Genomic DNA, 25,346 nt, shown 5'->3' with positions numbered 1-25,346 from the left:
ATTAAAAAATTGGTGCTCCTAACGTATGCATACACGAAAGCACGTAGTCAAGTGTGTTATCATAGAAAAAGAGGTTAGGTAGTATGAAATTAAGAGCCAACATAAAATAATGAATCAACACGACAAATTATTGTTTTGTACAAGTCATAAGCATATCATCATTCAGGATGCACACAAACATACATGTATACAAAGGCTTTTTGCTGAAAAAAATGGAAAATATAGAAATTTTTATTAACACTATAACGACGACTACAATGACTATACGTTATTGTCGGATCGGGTCTATTCGACCCGGGGAAATATTATACTTTTTTTCAGGCGTTCAAACTTTCTAATTTATATCAATGACTGAAAATAATGTTTCAGGTTATTTGTTAATGATATTTAACCATGTACATGTTTCTAATATGTAACATGTTTTACAAAAGAAATTTAAACATTGAATAACATATGTTATAAAGAAACCCTTGAGTTTTTATTATAATAGTTTTCTTGCATTTAGAACATTTTTATCATATGTCCATATATATAATATATATACATACATACATATATATATATATACATATTTTTATTATCTACTTTTTGTCAAGAATAACTTACAACATCGATTAACATGTGTTACATAGAACACGTGAATGCTGAGTACAAACGTTTGCATACATTTCGAGCACACTGTTCCTGTTTTCCGATCGATTTTTGATGGACAAATATAACACCTCCTTTTGGATTGCTTCTGTACACCTTGCTCTTCATTTGAACATCCATAGGTTTGCTCGTCCATTACTAGTTTGCCACTGAGCTCCTTTCCCAGGTACTGCAAGAACCTTCTACGTCTACCCGATTTGGCTCCCAATTCTTACGGATGTACTGTTTGGTACAAAACAAATGCATTTAGTGCACTGAAGTCTATCATGTCATGAAATATAACCATGGCCATCTCCGAGCTTTTCGTTTCACACTGTAGTTTTGTACCATTTTGTGTTATTAGCTGTGCTGTGAAAGCGTCGATTTTCGGCTGTTCATGGAACCTAGAAAGTAGAATCACCACTTTGTTCTTCTTGGGGCAATATGATGCTATCATGAGATCATCTTGAAATCCAAACAAAGTGGAGCAACACACTCGCTGTTTTGTGGCAGTAAACTCTGGCGGCAGCTATCCTTTGTTCTTTCGCATCGTGCCGACCAGAGTAAGTTTCTTGGCAAGTACATCCCTTGCAAAAGATACACTCATGAAGAAATTATGGCACGTGATGTTTCTTCCACTACCTTCGATTTCCTTCACTAAGTCCTTCACTACTCTCTCTACTTGATTTTTCTCCCTATTAACTCCAGCTTCCTTTCCTTTGTAGATTTGAGCCTACAAAACAGAAGCTGTTGGAGAATCACAAATCAGCCACAGCTTGATTCCGTATTGACCAGATCTCGACGTCATGCACTGTCTAAAAGGGCATCGCCCTCTAAAATTGACCAGTTGTTCGTATACAGTCATGATGCAATCAGGAATGTACGCTTCTCGGAAGTAAACAGTCCAAGTCTCGAATACATTTCTTGTAGGTTCGAGCTTACCTGGAGACGAGACACGAGACCTAAGCTTTCGTGTATTTGGTACGCGAGCCATTGTATTTCTTCAATTATACACAAGAACTCGTGAGAAAGAACAAATTCGTCGTCCAAACTACACAGATGCTCTGCACCAAACAAAGAGTGCATGCAGATTCGTTCAGAAAGTTCTGGAAAATTGCAGAACCTGTGCTTTGAAACCAACAAACTGAAATAACCAACAATAGATATGCAGACTACTGTCGACAAACAAAAAAATCATTTTCTGCAGTATCCGTCTTCAACTTAGGTTATTTGTTTTTCCTGGGTAAACTGAACAGGCAAAGGGTACTGTTTACGATTTCAATTGATCGATTTGTTTTATTTTACTTCGCGGTTTGTGCCTCTTGGCTAATTTGCGAAGATGGGGATCAGTGATGAAATGATGAAATTGATGAATAGACATTTACAAAGAACCTTGCCGAGGGGGATTCGAACCCGGGACCATTGACGTCGCAGTGCGATGTACTAATCACTAAGCCAAGGGGTCCAGGAATACGCTTTTCAAGGTTGTGACTATCCTTGAAAAGTCACAGAGGCGAAGAGGGATATTTCTGCAGTAGAAAAAATAGGCCTATATATTTAAAAATTAAAATCGGGCCTAAAGGACCCGTCCGTCCGCAAGGCGAGTAATACATTTTCTGACCAAAGTTAAAAAATAACCAAAGATTACAATAAATGATTTCAAAGGCCTTCGAAATTGACGAAAAGTCACGGAAGGAGAACACATTCATTTGCAGCATTAAAAAATTAGACAGGTATAAAAATTGAAAAAAGGGCCTAAAAGACCCGTCCGTCGTTACAGTGTTAAACTAACTAACTAACTCTCTGGCCTTCTTAAACCCGAAGGTTCATGGCTGCAGCAACACAGGCCTTCCATCTTTCCCTATCTTGAGCAAGATCTATATACTCTTTTCCATCCCTACCGATTTCCCTTAGATCCATCTCAACGTTGTCCCTCCATCTTCATCTTGGCCTTCCTACAGGTCTCTTACCATCAGGTTTCCCAACAAGAATCCTGTAAACTCCTCTTTCCTCTCCCATTCGTGCCACATGACCTGCCCACCTAAGTCTTCTTGATTTAATTATTCTAATAATATCTGGACATGAATACAAATTATGTAGTTCTAAATTATGTAACCTTCTCCACTCACCTGTCTCCTCATCCCTTTTAGGTCCAAAGATTATCCTAAGGATCTTATTTTCAAATACTCTCAATTTATGTTCCTCTTTCAATGTAAGGGACCAAGTTTCACATCCATATAATATTACAGGCAAAATTACTGTTTTGTATATTTTTACTTTTAGTTTCTTAGATATTAAACGAGAAGACAAAAGTATATGAAGAGAGAAGTAACATGCATTTCCTGAATTAAGCCACTTTTTATTTCCTCTATAATATAATTTTCATTTGTTAATATTACTCCTAAGTATTTGAATTTCGAAACTGGTTCAAACGAGTTGTTATCAATAATTAGATTTTGATTATTACCTAACACTTGGTTTCGGCCTGTAAGCATATATTTAGTTTTCTCTTTGTTAACTTCCAAACCTATCTCTTTAGCAATTTTGAAAAATATTTTAGCATTATTCTTAATTGTATTCACATCATCCCCCAGTAAGTCTACATCATCTGCATATGCTAACAACTGAGTCACACCATTTAATTTTATTCCTTCTTTAGTTTCTTTTACCTTCCTTACAGCATATTCTAAGGCAAAATTAAAGAGCAATGGAGATAATGCATCTTCTTGTTTTAACCCATCATGAATTGTAAATTTGTCAGACATATTAATACCCACACAAATTTTACTTTCTGTTTCACTGGTGCATATTTTTATCATACTAACAAGCTTCTTAGGTATTCCAAACTCTACTAATATACTATATAATTTATCTCTTTTGACCAAATCATATGCTTTTTTGAAATCAATGAATAGCTGATGGGACATTTTAATTAATTCCCACTTTTTTTCAACTGTCTGTCTGATGTGAAAAATTTGATCTGTAACATTTAAATCCACATTGATAATCACCTATAATTTCATTAGCATATGGTGTTATTCTTGTTAAAAGAACGTTAGACAATATTTTGTATGTTGTTGAGAGTAGAGAAATTCCACGGTAATTATTGCATTTCTTTTTATCACCTTTCTTAAACACAGGAACAATTATGGATTCTTTCCATTGTTGAGGGATTTCTTCTTTATTCCATATTAAACAAATTAATTTATGAATTTGACATATTAATGAATTTCCACCATAGTTAATTAACTCAGCTGGTATTAAATTAATGTCAGGTGTTTTGTTATTCTTTACCCTTTTAATAGCATCTTTAACTTCAGTCAAGTTAGGTTCTGGAACTAAAGGTTCTGCTGTGTGGACTTCATTTACTTCTGATTTATCTCCTACATGGACATTTAAAAGGTCATTAAAGTAGTTCTTCCATCTATTTAGAATATCGCTTGGGTCAACTAGAAAATCACAGTCTTTTATCAAGTTTACTTTAGGTTGCCACCCCTTTCTAAATTCATTTACACCTTTATATAAATCTCTGATATTTTTATTTTTGCTGTTTGTTTCAATTTTGTTAATTTTGCTTTTCAAGTAATCTCTTTTTTTACTTCTAAATGTGCGGTTAACTTCTCGCTTTATTCTATTATAATTGTTTAGATTTGTATCATCAGAGTTACTTAACCACTTAAGTCTAGCCTGATCTCTTATTTATATTAGATTATGACATTCATTATCAAACCATGGCTTACTTTTTCTTGGTTTATGGTATTCTATACTTTCTTTAGCTGCTGATTCTATTGCATTACGTATGTGCTCCCAATTCTTATTTACGTCTGTCTCATTTATATTTTCATCATCATTTAAATCCTGCAAAACATCAAATCTATTTGACAGTTTAATTTGGTAATCTTTCTTAATTCTTTTAGTACTTTAAGATTTTGTTGCTGATGATTTATCACTGAGAGTCTTTCTCTTAATTTAGCAATTACTAAATAATGATCACTGGCACAGTCAGCACCTCTATGTGTACGAACGTCAATTATACTAGTATGCCTTCTCTTATCAATGAGAATATGATCTATCTGATTATGAGTTTTACCATCTGGAGAAGACCAGGTATATATATGGATATCTTTATGTTTAAAAGTGGTACTTTTCACAGTTAAATTCTTTGAGGTTGCAAAAGTAATCAATCTTATACCATTATCATTACTTAATTCATGAAGACTTTCTTTACCAATCGTGGGTTTAAAAGTCTCTTCTTAGCCAATCTGTGCATTACAATCACCTAACAGAATTTTCATATCATACTGAGAAAATTTATCAAAGACTTGTTCTAACTCTGTATAAAAATCATCTTTAGTATTATGACCTTTATCTTCCATTGTTGCATGTATGTTCATTAAAATAATTTTACACCACCTATCCTGTAAAACTGCATATGATATCCTATCATTAATAAATTCTACTGTTTTAAGAGCCGAGATAATTCTGTTATTTATGAAAAAGCCTGTTCCAAAATTATGATTTTCAGTACCACCATAGAAAAAAGTATAATTTTTAGTTTTACAATTCCCTTCTCCTGGCCACCTAACTTCCTGGACAGCTACTACATCTAACTTATACTTAACTATCTCATTAACTGTACACTGAAATGCCCCAGGCTGGTAAAGGCTCAGAACATTCCAGGTGCCTAATTTAATATCCTTATTCCTAATGTAGATCTTATTCTTAGTGCAGGGACCTCCCAAAGTAGTCCCCACCCAGAGATCCGAACGGAGGACTATTTTACCTCCAGGCTATTTTACCTTGGGAACATCCATGGCCTTATATTGCTGTTCCTCGACATGTCTTTTTACAGTGCAGAGTTGTCAGCTCTACGCCTAACCCCCAATATGAATGGAGGAACTACTACACAAGACAAACACAAACACATTAGACAGCACAATTACTACACAATTCTCTTGTTGTTAAGAACAGAAATAAAGTTCATTTATTTATTATTCGAACAGAATAATCAAATTAAAAATGCAATGGATAGAAACACTGAGTGGAAAATACAGGAACAAGGTTATATTCTACCATTTCATACAAAATTCTAATAATTACAGTTGTATGTGAGAGGTAACACAACACACTATATATTAAAAAATCTCCCTAACATTTAAAGCCTTTTCTTGAACGAGACGTGCAAAGGTTAATATCAAAATGCATTTCAGATAGTAACTGCATAAAATGCAAAAGAAATAATGGAAAATAGTTGTGATGGTATTCACTCGTTTGGTGGATCGAGTCTCCCCATTTATATAATTATTATTATTATTTGGAATAAAATTTATTTTTGTTAGCTTATAATATATTATTGTATAATAACAATTATAACTGTGGTAATATTGCTTGTTATTTTTCTACTATTAATCTTTTATCATTTGCCCGACCCCTCCCCCTGCAAAAATTTCTGGCGACACCCATGACCACTATAGATTTATCATAGTTCTTACTGCTTCCATTGGAAAATGCTTTCTCAAAATTTTGAGAGGGTTCCATCAAATTCCCACTCCCTGGATACGTCAGTGATCCCGAGAGCAAATTATTTTACCCTGGAAATACTAAGTAGGCCTACAGCACTGGTAACAACATAGCCAGCTCTTTTATAGATGTGACGACAGATCAACAGTGGACACCTTGTTTTTTATTACTATTTTTATTTTCCAAGTTTCCATTTATGTACATCTGTTCAGTATTAATATTTTCAGATGAATATCTCCAAAGCAACATAACAGACATAGTAAAAGAAATTTGCAATTCATGCACACAAGTTATATTCAAGCTATGTTCACGTATGATTCCTTGGCCATATACCACACATGCAATGCAATTTGTAATGCATTTAAATGTTGGAAGTATTTTTAAAGTAAGTTCCGTTTTGATATTACACAAACACATTGACACGTGTTGTAATAATTTTATTTTTACACGAAAGCCTGGGCCTACATCTATCTACCTTTCAAAATAATTGCCACCATCATTAAGGCACTTATCGTATCAAATGACCAACTTCTGAATGCCATCTTCATAGAAATCGGCCACCTGATGTAATAACCACTGCTGCACGGCTGTTTTCACGTCATTATCTGTGATAAAGTACTGACCGGCAAGGTGCTTCTTTAAGTGCAGGAACAAGTGATAGTCACTGGGTTCTAGGTCAAGGCTATAGGGATGATGATAAATTTGTTCCCAACCAAATGACATGATGTGATCTTGGGTTTGATGCGCCATCGCCATAATGGCCATGCGGTCTAAGGTGTCATGTCTTGGGCTCCGGTTATGGGACGCTCATAAGTTCAAGTCCCATGTGGGAGTGTAATAACTGTTCTCCTGAGATTTCAGCATGCATATGGGACAGGTGGCCACCCAGCACCATGATGAAATTGAGGAGTTAGAAATGAGTAGTCTCCAGGAGTTACGGGTTTGATTTCTGGGTGCTCTCAGCAAGTGTTCCTTCATCAATTTTATTATATCATCATTCATCCTTTTCGTGTGCTTTTAAAAAAGTTAAATTCAATTGTGTGATATACAATGTTGCTATCAGCTGTTAAAGAGCCACAATTAATGTATAATAAAAGTGTTGCAATCTTGGTAATGGTCAGTCCAATGGCAATGAAAAGTATATCCAAATGATAAGCATGGAATAATAATCAAATTTCAATATATTATCTTTTCACATTGTACACTCCTCCAAATGTTACTTGACTGCCCTGAAAAATGTCTAAGTCCAGAAATCGTTAACTTGGCAACATAGCTCTGCAGAACCAGCAGAGAGTAGACAACTCTACTGCAGATCCCTCTACTAGGCGAGAAACCCTGTGTGAAAGATTTACATTCTTGTTTATAACAAGAACTCAGAAGCTATATTCACCAAACATATTAATAGAAAACAAAACTGAAAACTCAAGTATGAGGAATAATTTAAGAGAATACTTGCGATTCGGCATGTTACAATTTTTATCAGAGAAACTTTTGTGAGGTTGGAAACACTGCACTCGCTCGTGGTCCACCATTGGGAAATTGCTGTCAAATTTGAACACAAAAGGGCATAATTATGAATAGTTTATGCAAATAAAATATAACAACACCTTTGTAAATACTGTGCAATGAGCAAAAGTAAGAATTATCTAAATTTCCAGTGAAAATGTGTTCATCGGATAGAAAAGTGGTAGTGTGCGCAGTCATCAATACGTTTCAAGACATTTACTACAAGCGAAGTTGTAGAGTATTGGTAAATTACTCGCATCTCAGATATCTTTTTTTCCAAGAAATTAATAGTCGTGGGTTCAAATCCTGAACCCTCCATATTTTTTAAAAACTTTTTTGCGTAAGTATGGTATTCAGATACATTGAATATGGAGTTTAATAATTAAGTTGAATAATTTAGTTTCAGAATGTTTGCAAAATGTAATTCAGTTTGGAATTTGACAAATGCTTCCAGCAGCTCAATGTATTTTTTTTTTTTTTCGTTTTTGCAGTAAGGTATACAATTCAGAGATGAGATTTATTTCAAAGCACAACTTTCCACTCAATCTAGGCATGCTACACATGAAATGTCAGCAATATGTGAAAAGTCTTACGACCCCTCACACACATCGGGCACAAAAAGAGTGTGTTCAGAAGTTTAAAGTACTAAGAAATATTGGAGAAAGAAGAACGACCAAGCACAAGCCTTTTCTATCTCACAAGTGGCAAAAGTGAAATTATGTCCATATATTGATTGATTGATTGAGAGAGAGAGAGAGAGAGAGAGAGAGAGAGAGAGATGGGGGGGGCGAGGGAGGAAAACACCGTACTATCGCAGCTGGGTTTTTTTCAAATTTCTTTTGTGTGATTTGAGAAATACAGATATGAGATGTCAAATTAAAGTATTTATATATATTATTAACTTACGTTTTGCGAGTATCAAGCTAACTCCTGTGACGTTTCGGGATGCAACTGCTCCCTTCCTCAGGCTGGTCACGTTTAGGTTATGTATAAATCATAACCACGTCAAACTCTCCATAGGTACAGGATATAGGATTGGTAAAGTGTGTGGTTAAAAAAAAACAATAAAAATCTAAAACACATTACTGCTGCACATCAGACTACCATGCTGTTTCCCCAATTAGACACGGTCCGGTTAAGCTCCATAGGAGTATTGGGGTCTCACTCTCTTCTCTGTCATTCTTCCCCTTGGATTATCACCTTCTCAAATGGCAGGCCTGGAGAGGGTGACACCAGTCCGGCTTAGGCCAAGGTAAAACATGAGATTCCCAGGGCAACTAAGATTTATTGATAAGTTATTTGAGTGAGAAAAAAAACGAAAGGAAACAACTTGTTTAACCTACTACAGAAGGTACAATGCACCATATTTTCTTAATTTTTCACGCTACATTCAATTTATACACATGATTGTATTTAAAGCTGTCTGTTTGTTTATTTATCACACACACACACACACACACACATATATAAAACATATATAAAACCACAGGAAAAGGATCAGAAAAGGTGCCAGAAGGGCGGATAAATACTAATGATGAACGAGACAGTAAACACTTAACACACGAAGAGAAATTATTCTATATTTCGAGATCTGAGTCGCATTTTCAAGCTAGAAGAAAAAAGATCAGCGTTACATGGAGAAGAGGCACAGAATACTGACCATAGCGCCTCTACGATCAGTGTTGCCAGAAACAGTTGATAGATGATGAAAAGTACTTTGGCCAGTGTTTACTGTAAGGTGGGTGGGTAGTTTCGGGGAGGAGAGGAAAGGGTTACTGGTTGGCTAGGTTGAGTCCGGGGGGTATAGTGGCATGCATGCCTGCTATATAGGCCCTTTCCCATCGCCTGCAGAAAGATGTGTCAGAGTGGGGGGGGGGGTATAAGATGGATGAGGGCTTGGTGCAGGCTAGGTTGTAGCCCTAACCAACCGTGGCTACCCCTCCAGCCTCATCAACAAACAAATCACTAGAGCCAACTCCCACAACTGCACCAAACCACCCAAAACCAACCCGCCAACTCTGATCACCCAATACCACCCCCACATTACGAAAATCAGACATACCCTCCACTCCCTCCTCCCCATCCTGCACAGTGATCCTCATACCAGTGACATCTTTCGGGTAAAACCTAGGGACGTCTTCCGTAGTCCCCCAACCTCCAAAACATCTTGATCCGAAACACTCCCACCCCCTCCACACCACTCCCCCAGCACACAGGTGCAACAAAACCAGATGCAAGACCTACCCCATACTCATCACCTTCCCCACCCTCCTGATCCCCACAGTGGCAGGTGAGTTCACCCTTCACCTAAGGGCACCTGCCACTCATCCAACCTAATTTACACCCTCATCTGATAAATCTGCGGCAACTTCTACGTAGGCGAAACCTCCACCCCGTTGGATCTAAGGATCAATAATCACCATTCCTCCACCCAAAACTCCGATTTCACAGTTGCCATCCCACCAACAGCCATAACACCACCTTCAATAACTGCTTCCGTGTTGCCATCATCCATCTTTTACCCCCCCCCCCCCCCCGCTCTGACACATCTTTCTGCAGGTGATGGAAAAAGACCTATATAGCAGGCATGCATGCCACTATACCCCCCGACTCAACCTAGTCAACCAGTAACCCTTTCCTCTCCTCCCCGAAACTACCCACCCACCTTACAGAAAACACTGGCCAAAGTACTTTTCGTCATCTATCAACTGTTTCTGGCAACACTGATCGTAAAGACCCTACGTTCAGTATTCTGTGCCTCTTCTCCATGTAACGCCAATCTTTTTCCTTCTAGCTTGAAAATGCGACTCAAATCGCGAAATATAAAATTTCTCTTCGTGTGGTAAGTGTTTACTGTCTCCTTCATCATTACTATATATATATATATATATATTTCTTTTTAGGTATATTGTAGGTACTAGAAGGCTTCTTCTTCTTTATGGAGATGTGAGGGATTTATTCTTCTATTGGCTAATAGGCTTCTTGTTCTATTAATAAACTCATATGCCTTTCAAATATATATATATATATATATATATATATATATACACACACACTTATTCTTCTAGTGAATATATTTCTTATTTACAGACTTCTATATACAACTTCCTTCATCTATTCAACTTTCCTCATTGGACTGCTCTCTTTCTCCTTCTTTTTGGCATTTGTCAAGGATATAATAATTTAAATCAATGTTTTGCTGCACCACAAAAAGAGAAAAGGGGTTAATCAAGGGGCGCCATCTGGTCCACACTCGACCTCGATCCGGGTCTGCAATATATGTGCCGCAAAGGAAGTGCTTGGGGGTCCCCACTGAGTTGGCACCGCACCAGGAAGATCAACCAAAATGTCTAGTAGAAAAACTCGTTCCTCCAAAATCGTAATCGCATTCTGACTTCATTAATCTCTGCATATAATCACATATGCTATACATGTTGATCATTTCTTTCTTTTGCCTTTATTCTTATCCATTATTAATCTAAGTTCATAAGTTTATGTAATCACAATTAGTTTCAGCATTCCTAAACACTTTCATTCAATTCCCATGCACATTGTTGCTTTAATCTGAGATCCTAATATTTTTTCCGTGTGCTGCCATCTATGACTCCTTATTTCAATCGTTTGCCGTATGTTGCACTCGTGCGGGTACGTAACACAAACTGTAGCTTATATATATATAAATGCAGGAAGTACCAAACACACCTAACAATAAGCTCTGAAATCAGATTATGGATATAGGTATTTGTTAAGGCAGTTAGCAATTCTGCTCTTAGTGGAACTCTCGCATTGTCGCGCTGATGGCAGGCTTCTGCACAGCTGAAGGCTAGAGCTCAAGCTAAACCGAATGACCTGTACTGGCCACACAAAGGATTGTCACACTTGCCTTCCTTTTCTTTAGTTCTAATACTTTGTGAAAATCAACTTTCCTGTTTCCTTTACACTCCTTGTACGATGTGAATAGTTTTTCGAGCAAACTTTATTGTTTTTCTGCAATCAGTCTCCTCAGTTTTGAAACAGTAGATACATTGAAAACAGAACAGACTTTATCCATTTCCTTTAGTTTTTCTTGGGTTGGCACAAAGGTATAATTTCCATTGTGGCATTTGAGTGAGTCACTTTCTCCAGATATGAAAATTTTACTCCCAACATGTCAGGCATATTGATATAACTGTATAAGGCTAACTTGACACTTTTTTGGCCTTACCATATGATGCAAATTGATTTTAAAAATTCCCTTACTAAACTTTTTGTTTACATCGTACTTCTGAAGATCAAAACATTCTTTACCATATACAATTTTTTTTCAATGTAATTTGCATATTGTCTCTAAGCCATCCACCTATTAGTCTATGGGCCAGTCAAGATGTTGGTATAATTTGGGGGTACTAATTTTCCTTTATACCACAAGGCAACGATGTTACACTAAGCCATCGGGGAGGCTAACTTTGTATGGTTGTATGTATGATCTCCTGTGTATTGCTCATAGGAATGTAAGTGCTGAGTGCTCCAGTACCGCCTCGGTTTTTACGATTGGTAAGGAGATTTTAGACATGTATGGTGATTTTTTATACATTGTATGGGGCTTGGCCTCATATAATATGACGGGTGAAAATAGTCTAAGTGCTGACGCCTACAAAATTTTAATTTCAATCACTCAATAACATTCTCCCATGAACATTGGTAACAATTAAACAAAATTAATGGCTAGTTAATACTACCACAAAAACATATTATTATTATTATTAAGAATAATAATAATAATACTAATATCAATTATTATGATTGTTATTAAATGTTATTTCATGTATATAACAATAATATACTATTCAATAGTCAATACCAGTTACAATACATGTAATTAAATAGGACTAAGGGGACATGCTGCTAGAAGAATTCGATGCACACACTACATAATTCATTTGTTTTATATGAATTCTAAGGTGAGAACCAACAAGTGTAATATGTCAAATTAAAGATAAGCGTTTATGCTACAATGTCTGTTTGGAACATTTTCTTCTCAGATGCCTAGATTATTAATAAATTAATGATAAATATAAAATTAATAGTAAAGAATACGATTTTTTTACTAATTTGTGATTAACTACTTAACGGTTGCTCCAATCGAAGAACTAAAGATAACATTAAATATAGAACATATATTAAGCTTTCATTTAAAAAAAAAGTTCGTTTAGATCGGGCTGTTGGTTTCAGAGATATAATCATTTTTTTCAAAAGTCAACATCCGCTATCTTGGATTCACCGCCATTTCACTTTGAAATGGCAAGCATGTTTTTTTGTATCCTTACACACCCATATAACTGTGGCATAAAGGAAAATCCCCCAAATTATACCGAATTCCTGATTTTGGCCACTTGGCCCATAGACTATATAGTTTTGACCTAAGAAATGTTATATCATTTTCGCTGAGTTTGTTAAGAATAATTAAGTCTTTGGGAACCTTACCAAAAGTGTATTTATGACAGTCCTCTCCAGTTAAAAATCTTACAGAACACCCCAATTCCAGTCACAGATAACAAACATTCACAGGAGTGCCCAAGGAAAGGTTGGGGGGGGGGTCATAACCCCCTAACTTTGGCCCAGTATTCCATAAACAATTACGTCCAAGGCAGGATAATGTGGCCAAAACAGTGCTGTATACTAAAAAAAGTATACGTAACCCCCTCTTCTCCTCCCTTTCGAAATTGCTGGGCATGACACTGCCTATCTTAAGCTGCATACACTGCTATATTTAAAAAATTATGGGGGAAGCTCAGTTTTGGAGCTGACAATACCAACTGGATGTGGATACCAAATAAATCAAACCATTTGCAATTAGATTTTGCAGATTTTCAATTGTCATACTATGTAATTTCAATTTCCGGTAAGTCAAGTATTACTATATTTTCTGAGGCTTCTTTAACCCAACTTTAAAAAAGAAAAATTAAAAGGCTTCATTATTCTAAGTATGGGATGTAGCTTAAACTTACTTTGCAACGTTACCTCATATTGACCAAAACGAGTTGAATCTAAAAGTTGAGATTTTTACTACGAGTTAAGTTCATGCAGGGCTTCTGTTGTGCTAAATTTCAGAATTTTTCAAGAGGACCCATCTGAGATATTTAATCCTGAAGACTGTCAAAATTCAATGAACGGCTATGTTTGAGCCCTTGCTGTAATAAAGGTTTGCATTTCTAAGCACTGATACTTTATTTGCAGACACCCCCAAGGTAGTTCTACACATGAAAAAAAAATTCAAGCCCAAGACTAAACCCCTCCATTAAAAAAATCGGGCTTAAAAATCCAAATTTTTAACTATTGTTACACAAATTTCCACCATAATTTTCGTGCTTAGGATGCAATTTTTAGCAAAACATACTTGAATATCATAGAAAGTATACTTCATTAGCTACAAAATGAATTATGTGTTAGGTGTGTTTTGTAATATTAAGGTCTCTGTAAACTGCTACATGAACAAAAAAAAAAGCCATGCGCCATGTTGGAAAAATGGCTGCACCAGGAGAGCTAAAGACAATAAATTTTTTTGAACATTGGTTTTGATATCTAGAAACATGTACAAATGTATGTACTAAAGATGAAAATTTTCTAAAATGGTCATGCAACCACCATTGGATGATTTGGTATGGAATGACCCAACAAGCTTGCACGATTTCCATATTGTTGCTACAATGAAGTCCACTTTGTTGTTACACGTTGCCTGCAGCCCTTTAAACTCTTCATTCAGCCAGCAGCTTTGACTCAGGAAGTGAGCTGAACGTTTTGATTTGTGTGTGATTGTTGCACACAGGGAAGCATTGTTGAGATGCTGTAATGGACTAATGCAAATTTTCTTTTATCACTCCTGTGTTCCAACCATAAATTATTGATTGAACTCGCACACATCCATAACAATCCTTATGTGCACTTATTCTTCCCTCTTTTCCTTTGTTTTGAAGTTGCTGTACATCACAAGTTTTTACATTTTTTTTGGACAGAAGAGAGTGCGAAACCAGAAGTCAGTAATTCAAATATTATAAAATCTTTCATAGTCTTCATCAAATCATGCTCATCATTGCATTTACTCTGTTTAAATGAGTTATTCAAAATGATACAAAGAAAATTATGAAAGTATAAAGATTTGATAAAAGCTAGAAAATGTAACAAAAACGAGTATACAAAGAAAATGTATTTCATTCATATGATAAAATTTTCTTTCATTATTTTACACTGCCACAATGTTTTGATTCGGATCAATGGAACACACTTCCAATATTCCTGCAGGCTATACAGAGAGGCAGAAATGATGTGGAATGCACCTGCAGCCCGTGCAGTCTGAGATTGGTTGCACTTCGCCATATGTCATCCGTGCATTTAACATATTAGGAGCGGTAAATAATAATGGATATCTGTGGCCAAACTTGAGATACACACGTTAAACTTTCGGATTTGGATCAAATGTGTCATATAAACTGTTTTACAATTTCATTGAATTTGCAATTATGCATTTCAAGATTGGACGTTTCCCTAAATTTTCAATCTTTGAAGTATGTAGTGAAAATCTGCATTTGATTTTTTCCAGAGTTGCAAAAATAATCCACCTTCAAGTACAAAAAACATCAATATTATATCAAGAGTTGATTATGACCTGTATGATGTTAAGTTCACCGTTCTTGCAAAATGGAAGAAAAAACTACACTTTTTAGTGAATTTTTCCTTACAATAAATAAAATGCAATGAAGATTAATTTTCAGATGATGCTTATTAAAAAATAACTGGTGTCCAAAACTTAAGCACAAAAGTGACTTTTCCATTATATGTGCCACGAGGACTATACATTACGCAAATATGTGATCCATTGGGTAGTCTAAGGGCTTATCTACCTACCCTGTCAGTTGGTCAGTAACATCGGCGAGTCCAAAGTCGAGAGTCGTAGTGTGAGAGTACAAGCAGTGGTTTCGTTGGTTTAGTGAGGTCTTGTGGACTAACTGTGCTTCTGTGCTTGCGCTTATCATGCACGTGGCTCAAATGCATCATCTAAGTGAGTTTGATCATGTTGGGATTGTCGGAAGATTGGAAGAAGGGCAAGCTGTGACCAGTGAATTAGGAATTGATCACAGCATTGTTTCACGATTGTGGAGAAGGTACAGGACAACTGGAAATGCCTCTAGACATACTGGGGGAGATTGCCCATGAAAGACAACAACAGGTGAAGACCATTATGTGATGTTATGTGCAAAATGTAATCGTCAAAGTCACGCTGGTCAGTTGTCTAATAACTTGTTTGCCAGTACAAGGACACATGTATCTCGTCAAACTGTAGCAAGACGGTTGAATGAGGAAGGGTGTATGTACGGAAACCTATTAAATGTGTACCTTTGAAACTGGCCCACAACACTGTATTTGGACGGCTGAAGAATGGGTAGAGTTCTAATCACAGATGAAAGCTGGTTTAGTCTGATATCTGATTCTGGACGTCAGGCGTGAACCTGGGAAACAGTACATGAGTCATTCCATGCCAAATCAACACAGATATGTGCAATTTCCAACTTGACCATCTCCGATTTTCATGAAATTTGGGGAGTTGAAACTATGCATGGAACTTAGTAACTATGAAAATTTTTAGTCTCATGCGTCTTGTAATTGTTTAATTATTCAAGGTCAAAGTTCGTATAAATTGCCCTTTTTTGAGCCCGCTTAGCTATACTAAATGTGCTGTAACTCCGCCACTATTTTGCCTGGGAAGCTCAAATAAAGCTTATTGTACAGGGAATGGAACAAGCTTTCCAGTGATATATAACAAGCCCACCTTTCGATAAAAATATAATTTTGTCATGTGACCTTGACCTTTGACCTTGAATATCTCAAAACATGTAATCACCAAAAATCGTGAAAAAAATATATTTGGTCCCTCATGTCATACTATAGAACATATCAAAAAATCATTGTGGGACTGCAATTGGGTCAGAAGATACAAAATAATATGTGTAGCTATGTGACTGATAAAAACCTCATTACATGAACTATGACGAGTCAAAAGTCCAACACCCTCTACAAAATGTAAAGGAGCTATCCTGGTCATGAGAGAAATAGGTTAGGCACAGGGAGATCCCTAACTGTGTGTGTCAAGTGCAAGTTTGGTATATTGTTTACCGCCATATTGAATTCAACGCAAAAATTTAAAAGGAAAGAGGGTGATGTGATACATCAAATCAGGCTAGAATTTCACGACAAATGAAGCATCGAAGGTTTATCAACTCCCAAATTTCATGAAAATCGCAGATGGTCAGGTTGGGGGCTACTGTCTGGCTGCCTTAGCCGAGACCATGGACGGAAGTGCGCATGCGCCAACCGGACGCGTTCAGTGGCTAAATAGGGGTGGCAGTGCCTTGGACAGGAAGCGGGTTCGTTTAAAATCGTCTGCAGTAGAAACAGCAATGAAGTTTCAACGTAGTAACATCGCCGCCAAAATACATACAGAGATGCTTACGAATTATATAAGGGTTAGATAAGTCAGTCATATACTATATCAGCAAACAGAACATAGTATCAGGGAAGTATTAATATCGTCACATTAGTAGATAAACTTGTTTGTAAGATCATTCAATTAAATTGAACTTCTTAGTAAATATTATAATTAGCACAAATGTACACAACATTAATCTGGATAGTATTTAATAAATAATATTGTTGTTCATAGTATTATAAGTATAAATGTAGTAACTGAATGGCTCGTGACATTTTCTAGCAAAACGAGGGTGTTTTTGTAGAATGTGCAACAGAGGCCAAAACGTACCAATTTTCCTCACTCCACTTCGAAACGGTTTGTTGCCAATTGTAAGAGCCATCACAAATCGCAAACACAACACAGAAAGCGGTAATAAAGACAAGCAACCCCACACAAGCGAAATGCCACAGGGTAGTTCGGTGAGTGCTTCTCCCTGCTTCCCCTCTCGCGTTTGGAATCGTCTTTTCCACGTAGTTTCGTCTTCCTTGGCCGGACTGTATGTTGATTTCGCATGGAATGACTCACATGCAAGAAAATGTTGTGGAAAGGGACAAAAATTGTACCAGGGGGATCATGGTCTGGGCTGCAACTACTGGAATGAGGATCATTGACAGGTGAAAGGTATTCATTGATGTCATCCTCCATAATGTTCGCCTGTTCCACTGAGCTGTAGGTCCGGATTTCATTTTTATGCACGATAATGCTCATCCTCATCGTACAGCATCTGTAGCCAACCTCCTTGAGGAAAAGGATATCCATCAAATGGAGTGGCCTACATCCATCTCAGACCCCAACTCAATAGAACATGTGTGGGATGGTTTAGAGAAACATTGCGCAGAGGAGACCTCCACCAGCAACACTGCCGGAACTCTGAAGGGCCCTCCATGAGAAGTGAAACACTTTGCTGCAGGAACCCCGTAATAATCTTGTTCTGAGTATGCAGCGATAATGTCAACTGTGTATATCTGTCATAGGAGGGCATACGCCCATACTGATTCACCTGTGGTTCATTACAGAGTGTGATTGTGTATGTTGTTCTGGACATACGCCCATAGGCTGCTATTGGATGCTGATGAAGCAGTTTCAAAATCCACCATGTGCTCATTCGTGATTATGTAAAATAGTGTGTTCTGCAATATACTTCTTCTTTGTACCAAAATATCTTTGCTTCCGTGCTTACGTTTTGGATGCCAGTGTAGATACTCGAGGCTTTCCATTGAGGTGAGGTATATTTTACTTTCTTCCTCCCACAGAGTACAATTTTACAAGCACGTAAAGAGAAGGCTCAACATTTTTGTCATGGATAGTAAGTGCGGCTTCTCTTTCAATGGCTTGCCTTTTGTATACAACACCTTGCTCCACATGATGACAAGGTTATAATAAGTTGCAACGTAATGTGACACTATAAGAGTTAAAGTGGCTTTGAAAAAGGGTGCGAAGTAAAATTATGGTGTGTACACCCCCCAACAAAAACGTGCATGCACACACACACACACTACTACCTGAATATCAGAGGCAACAAATTTGAATTTGAATTTCAATTTTTGGGTGGATCCGAGTTAAAGGCTATTTTGCACCCGTCACATTATACGGGGTCCAGCCTCTTACCTTATCCAAAACACCTATAAGAACACAATTGTGCCATAATTAAATTAACTTAATGTCATTAGCTAAAACGTTAAAACATTCTAACGGTTAAAAGCTGAGGCTGTAAAGGGTCACTCAGCACACACAAGGATGAAATACAGGACAACACACAGAATTATACTGGCAATAGTGCGTCACCAGAGCCCTGTTAGTCTGCAAAATGCAGTCCAGCTTATACTATGTGGAAGTGAGGCTGACTTGTGGGCGCCTTAGCAGAAGGTCACCCCTTACACCCCCAGAGGCAACAAAAAAGGGACATATGAGCAAATGTGAAGTAGATGATATCACAGTAGTGATTATTTATAGTCCTTATCCAAACTAACCCCATATGTTTGTAACTATATAATACACTCCCTTACCTGTTCTTAACTGTACAACAACAGAAGAAGAAGCATGTATGGCAATTGTCTTCCAAGCAAGTTATGGTTTCATCACAAATTTTGTACCAGAGGCTGGTCTGTAGTGTGTGTCGCACTCTCTGCAGGGTATATATGGGCACCATTTACATATCATGAAAATTGAATCCTGCATGAATGGGGGGCTATGCTCTTTACAGATGAGTCATGATTCAGTTCGCAAACTGATTCCCTGCGAACTATGGCTTGGAGAAAATATGGCAGCCAGTACAATCCCAGGAACATCATCAAATGGAACCAGCTTGGTTGCTGTTCATATTTATATTTAGTGAAAAACTAAATATGCTGACCAAGACAGTAATTTATTTTATTAAAAACATAAACTAAACGTAACATTTCAACCTTCTAGCAAGGTCTTCATCAGACTCTGTATCAAGTACAAAAGTAACAAGATACATAAAAAGAAATGAAGAAAATCAAGACAAGAAATGATGTGGCGATAGAGCAGGCAGATAAATGAGGAGCAATTGTGGTGATGGAAAGAGAATGGTACGGGAGGAAGTTTGAAGACCTAAAAGAAAACGGATATGAGGAGATTTGTGGAATAGGAGAAGAACAAACTATAAAAGAAAGGGTCATAAAAGACTGTAGGAGGAGAGGATTCAAGAAATGCAAAAAGGAGACAGGAAGACTACCAAGTTTGAAAGGCTTTCCAAAGATACACAAAGAGGAGATAAAGTTAAGACCAGTAATGAACTGCAGAAACAATATTTTGGAACGCTTGGAAAATAAATTAAAGAAAGTTATTGAAGTGTTAGTAAGAAAGCAGAGCAGTTAAGAACAGTGAACAAGTAGTAGACCTCATAATAGGACTTAAATTAAATGAGATGAAGACGACAATGTTTAGCTTAGAAGTGAAATGTAAAGAATGTCAGAGTGTGTACATAGGAGAAACGAAAAAAAGGCTGAAAGACAGGTTGAAACAACATAGGGATGATGTACGACTTAAGAGAGAGAGAAATGCAATATTTAAACACACGAGAGAAACAGGACATGACATAGAGTGGGATGAGGCTAAGCAGATAGGAAGGGATAAGAGAATGCTAGTGAGAAAATGGAAGGAACCCAAGGAAATAGAGAAGAAAGGTGAAGAAGACATAATGAACTGGATTGGGGGACTGAAGTTAAACAAAGAATGGAAGAAGGTGTTAGAAAGAGTGGAAAGGACAAGAGAGAAAGTGGAGAGGAGAAGGGAGAAAAAAGGAAGGAAAAAGAGCGTGAGATAAAAAGTCAAACAACATTCTATATGAAAGTAATTATGTTTAGCCTTTTAGGTGAAAGTACAGTTGGCAAGTGAAAGCCACCTGCTAGAAAGTTCCTATCAACTTTCTAATAGTCTGGAGGGAGTAATGTTTGTGTATATATAATGCCTTTTTGTGTATTTTGTTACTTTTGTACTTCATACAGAGTCTGATGAAGACCTTGCTAGAAGGTTCAAATGTTATGTTTAGTTTATGTTTTTAATAAAATAAATTACTGCCTTGGGTAGCATATTTTGTTTTTCATAATCATGGAAACAAGGCTTAATGGTGTTATTATATTTATTGCTCGTGCATCTTACTCAAGTTGTATAAGTTAGTATACAATAAAATATATATACTTAAAGGTACTTATGATAATAAGTATTGATTTTAACGAAAACAATGTTCCAGGATTCTACTGGTCCCTTCATCAGGTTACCATACTAGGCCAGTGTGACTACACCTTAGCAGCATCAGATATCACAAGGACTTAGGAATTTTGGTAAGGCTTGATAAAAAAGAATAAAAAAGGAACACTTGGCCATCTGACCCTACACACATAAAACTGCCATATTCCCACCAAGTTAAAACACTGATCTAAAAAGCCATGGGTGCACAAGGCTTGACACACAAACACGTTAAAAAGTCCCACTTAGATGTGCATGTTGGTGAGTTATGCAACAAACTGGCGTGGCCTCCCATAGAATGCAGGAAGACCTTCGGTCGATGTCCTCGCCCTATACCTTACCTCCTTCTGTATCCGGTGAACTATGTCATATCAAATTCGAATTCTTTAATCTCTCGGGCTGCGCTAATCATGGCTGAAGTGACCCGGAAACCGATCTTTTGGTTGCTGTGGTTGCATGCTGGTGTGGGCTAACATGTTGTTCGAGGGAGAGGGGGGATTGAAATGCATATTTTCGCTGATGATTTCATTAATGCCCAGATGTACTGAGGTGAAGTTCTCTAACAGCATATAGAAGAGGAAATGAACAGGGAAAAAAGCCCTAACCTGGAAATAATTGCAACACAAATGTTTTTTGAACCAGATTGTGCGGAATGGTACAGTGAATAATAAAAAATTAAAATTAATTAAATAAAAATTTTAAAAAAATCTCGAAAACGGTGCATTGTACACAAAAGTGAAGATAACCAAAATGAAAGAACAGAATTTGCTATATTATGGATTTTGTTTGACAGAGCTACCATAAATCTTAATTTAATTACAAAGATTCAAATATTTACTTTAATTTTTTGAATTAGCGCAAATGTTGGTTTCCGACACAAAGAACAGCAAATATGTAAGAAACTATGTAATTTATATCCTAATGTCACTGAACAAAATTCATAGCTTATGATTTCCTCTAGAGATTTGTTTTTGTTTCGTGCCTTTAGTCATGGGTTGATGAGATATTGAGTTTTATGCAGTCATGTGTTTCCATAACTTTACGTGTTCCATTTCATATGATATTGGTTGATTGATTGATTTGCTTTATTTTATTTCGCTTTTTGTGCCACTTTTGGCTAATTTGCGAAAATGGGAATGAGTGATGATATGATGACATTGATAAATGGACACTCACAAACATACATGCCCAGGCCGGATTTCGAATCAGGGACCCTGGCGTCATAGAGCAATTACGAAATTGGTGAGAATGCCATACATTGTTTTGTGCAGTCTCATTCATGTGGCGTTTGTTACTTACATGTTGCTTTTCTTGTTTAAAAATGTATGCACACAGTAGCAGTGATTAGGTGTCTTAACTGAGCAGCAGGTGGGGAGAGAGGCAAGGATAGTTTACTTTCTACTGGTTGTAATTAGAATGGATCGTATTGAAAATGGAATTCGGGCAGATGATTTTGGGTCAAATCCACTGGTAGACAATGCTTAGAATTAAGAGACCATAGTGCGGTGACATGAAGTGTGTGTAGGGGGAGGGTGGAACTGCTTCCCATGCCCCCCATCCCTAATCGTCGCCACTGTCAATACATTCAACTAATATGATACGGTTCTAAACCAGTTGCTTTGCCTTGGAGTCCATTGCAGAATTTTTCTTAGATACCTGGTGCTAACATGTTAAATTTATCAATTCCTCTACATACAGACGTGCACTTGTAGCACAGATGTTGCCCATATAATTATGCTTAACTTTTGGACATGGGTGTAAAATGAACATGCCTCAAATTCATATATTTTTACCCCAAATGGAACATGACTCTCAAAGGCACTTAATCGCATGGCCATGAAATTAGATGGGTTGCAGAAGTTTGCCCTGTTGCAATGATGGAGCAAAACCCTATGTGTTCGGAGGGTTTAGAGAAGGAAAAGTCTCATTGTAGAGTTGGCCTTTGTAATCCATGTGATACAAACTGACAGTATTTGCTTGAAAGGTCAGGGATGACAACTGTATGCCCCAGAGAGAGGTCGGTCTGATGCTCAAACTAGGCCATACAGTCCCGTGGAAGCCACACAGTGCATGGGAACCAGTGAGTAATGTGCTGCTCTCGCTTTGCATTTCCAACATGTGGCACCAGCTCAATTCTGTCCAGTCACCTATTTTCATGGCTGTGCATTTAGATGATTTACTCAATCATCTTGCTCACTAGATCTGATTTAGATTCTAGCAGCACTAAAAGTGGACATCCATATAATATGCACATAAGCACTGTATTCACATACAAAATAATCGTTAATAATATTTACACTACAGTGACAATCTGGCTAAATTTGCTCCGAATACTATTCATCAAACATCTAATTACAATGATCAGAAGGCAAATCAAGAAGTGAAATAACATATAGATGTGGAAGAGATCAAAGATGTATATAACATAAATTGCTTGTGAAATTTCAAATACATTTAACTCACCTTATATTCAAATGAACAGCTTCATTTCGAATTGATTCAGGTAATTTAGAAAGCTCTGCCATTAGCTCATTTTTCAAACTTTCAAATGTTTTCAATATTTCTTCATCTGTAAGTTTCTGGTAATCATCCATTTTCGTTCTGACAATTTACAGTTATATCTTCAATGTATACAAATACCTGTCAAGAACAAAGAAATAACTGCATAAAATAAAAGTGCACTTAACAATTATTTATACAATACTTCCTTATTTGTCTCATTTGAGTTAATCAGAAGGTTTCACTTTTAACACCCAGGTTTCCAAGTCTGTGTTCTTTGAACGTGCAGTGAAGAAAGAAATTAAAAAAAAAAAAATGAAATTATTTACTCTTTCCTCAAAGGATTTGGACCTTGGGTGAATGCAAATTTGCACCATTGTAGTAAAATAACAATCTGTGTAGCTATGCCTTGCAGTTGAGTTCTTGTTGTCATTGGTAAAGACATTCTGTTGTGAGATAATTTACTTATCACTGCCTATGTGAGAACAGGACCCAACACAATATTATTTTCATTTGTATGAATAAGTATGCAACACTCATGAATCAGTATTAATGTTTTGGACATTTTAATTTGAACATCTTTGAATTTTATTTAGAGTGACATCTATAATTTGGTGTCACTTCTCTCATCACTGGGTGAGAACTGATGGTCGCAACTGACGAAGAAGAAGAAGCAGTGTTGCCTAACTTGTGGCTCCAAATATTGGAGTTATGAGGGTGGTGGCACGTGGCAATGCATGTATGTGTGTGTGTGTATTATGCAATAGTATGTACTAAAAATGCATGATAGGATAAGAAGAAGCAACTTAGTCTTGTTTGAAAAAAAATTCTCCTCATGGTGCACTAAATAAGTGTCTAATATTTCTTATGATAAATTACAAGTGTAGGAACATAGTGATACTACATTTTTTAAATTTTAATCATCATTTTGGCTTAAAGTGGGGATCGCAAGAGAATACAAAACATAATTTCATAAGAAAATTCTCTTTTTACTTTATCTAACTCTGCTTGTATCAAGATACAATCTCGACATCATACTGCCTCTGAATCCAATAAACATTTCATTCAAAATAAAACTCATCTTATCTCCCCATGTCAAATAATTCTCATTTCACAAATTTAAAAAAAAAAAATCATGCAATTGAAAAGTTCATCTTTCAAAATTTTTAACCATGTAAAGTATTAGGTGGGTTGGAACAATTGTGGAGCATCAAATATGGCCATGTAAAAAGCCACAACCTAATGTGTACAAAGTATTTAACTTTACAAGCATCCGGCCTGCAGTCACGAGCCACTTCTAGCTCTATCAAGGGTCCCTAAATGGTACTTACAAAAATGCACCAAAACATAGAGCACTTGAAAGATGAAGTAGGAAATTCTCTTTTGTAACATTCAACCAATTCAGAAATTCTGCAATCGAGGGAGCACATACATATCTCAGATTAAACACCAAGGTAAATACTACCAGATTATCTACTCTCTCTTGATATTAAATGCTGGTATATTCTTACACTATGACTTAGAATATTTGCACCTTCTATACTGGTAGTAGACAACAAGATTATGGTTGAGGTATTAACATATTAATTTTGGAATATAATGGAACGTAGAAATATAACAACATTCATCAAATTTAAATAGCATAATAACAGAACATATTTTATAAAGATTCCACAACTATCTCAAAAAAATATGTGAAATTATACATGTGCGAATGCCTCCTTGCTTTTTGTTTACATCAATATTCTTTCCAACAACATATTTTACAACATACGTTAGGACTGTTGTTGCTATGTGAATTGCATTTGGTCATGCAAAAACTCAGCTTCTCTATTTAAAAATTATTTTTATTTTAAAGAAGGCAAAATGGGGAAGTATGAACCATACTTATGAGAGATCACCATTTTGTCCCAATATTGAACACGGTCGTTGAATTTGTCACTTGCGGAAACTGCAACGAAGTAAGCAAAAATATAGT

At 36.5% G+C, this 25,346-nt stretch overlaps 1 protein-coding gene across 8 annotated transcripts in view; it reads right to left on the bottom strand.

The window, feature by feature from the left end:
- The window catches only part of LOC146003899 (uncharacterized), a 500,546-nt gene that overhangs the window by 38,833 nt on the left and 436,367 nt on the right, over positions 1-25,346 (bottom strand). For 7 of the 8 annotated variants that reach the window (XM_083142368.1, XM_083142374.1, XM_083142366.1 and 4 more), the window contains exon 2: positions 23,333-23,509. In XM_083142368.1, the coding sequence (XP_082998494.1) occupies positions 23,333-23,463 (131 nt within the window). In that variant the 5' untranslated portion in view covers positions 23,464-23,509. Of the gene's footprint in view, positions 1-13,656; positions 13,747-23,332; positions 23,510-25,346 lie in introns of those variants that run through there. The other variant, XM_083142373.1, reaches the window with a different exon arrangement.

Source organism: Lepisma saccharinum, chromosome 21 (assembly GCF_977018435.1).
Source record: "Lepisma saccharinum chromosome 21, izLepSacc3.1, whole genome shotgun sequence".
NCBI lineage: Eukaryota > Metazoa > Arthropoda > Insecta > Zygentoma > Lepismatidae > Lepisma > Lepisma saccharinum.
This window is presented reverse-complemented; position numbering and strand designations above follow the sequence as displayed.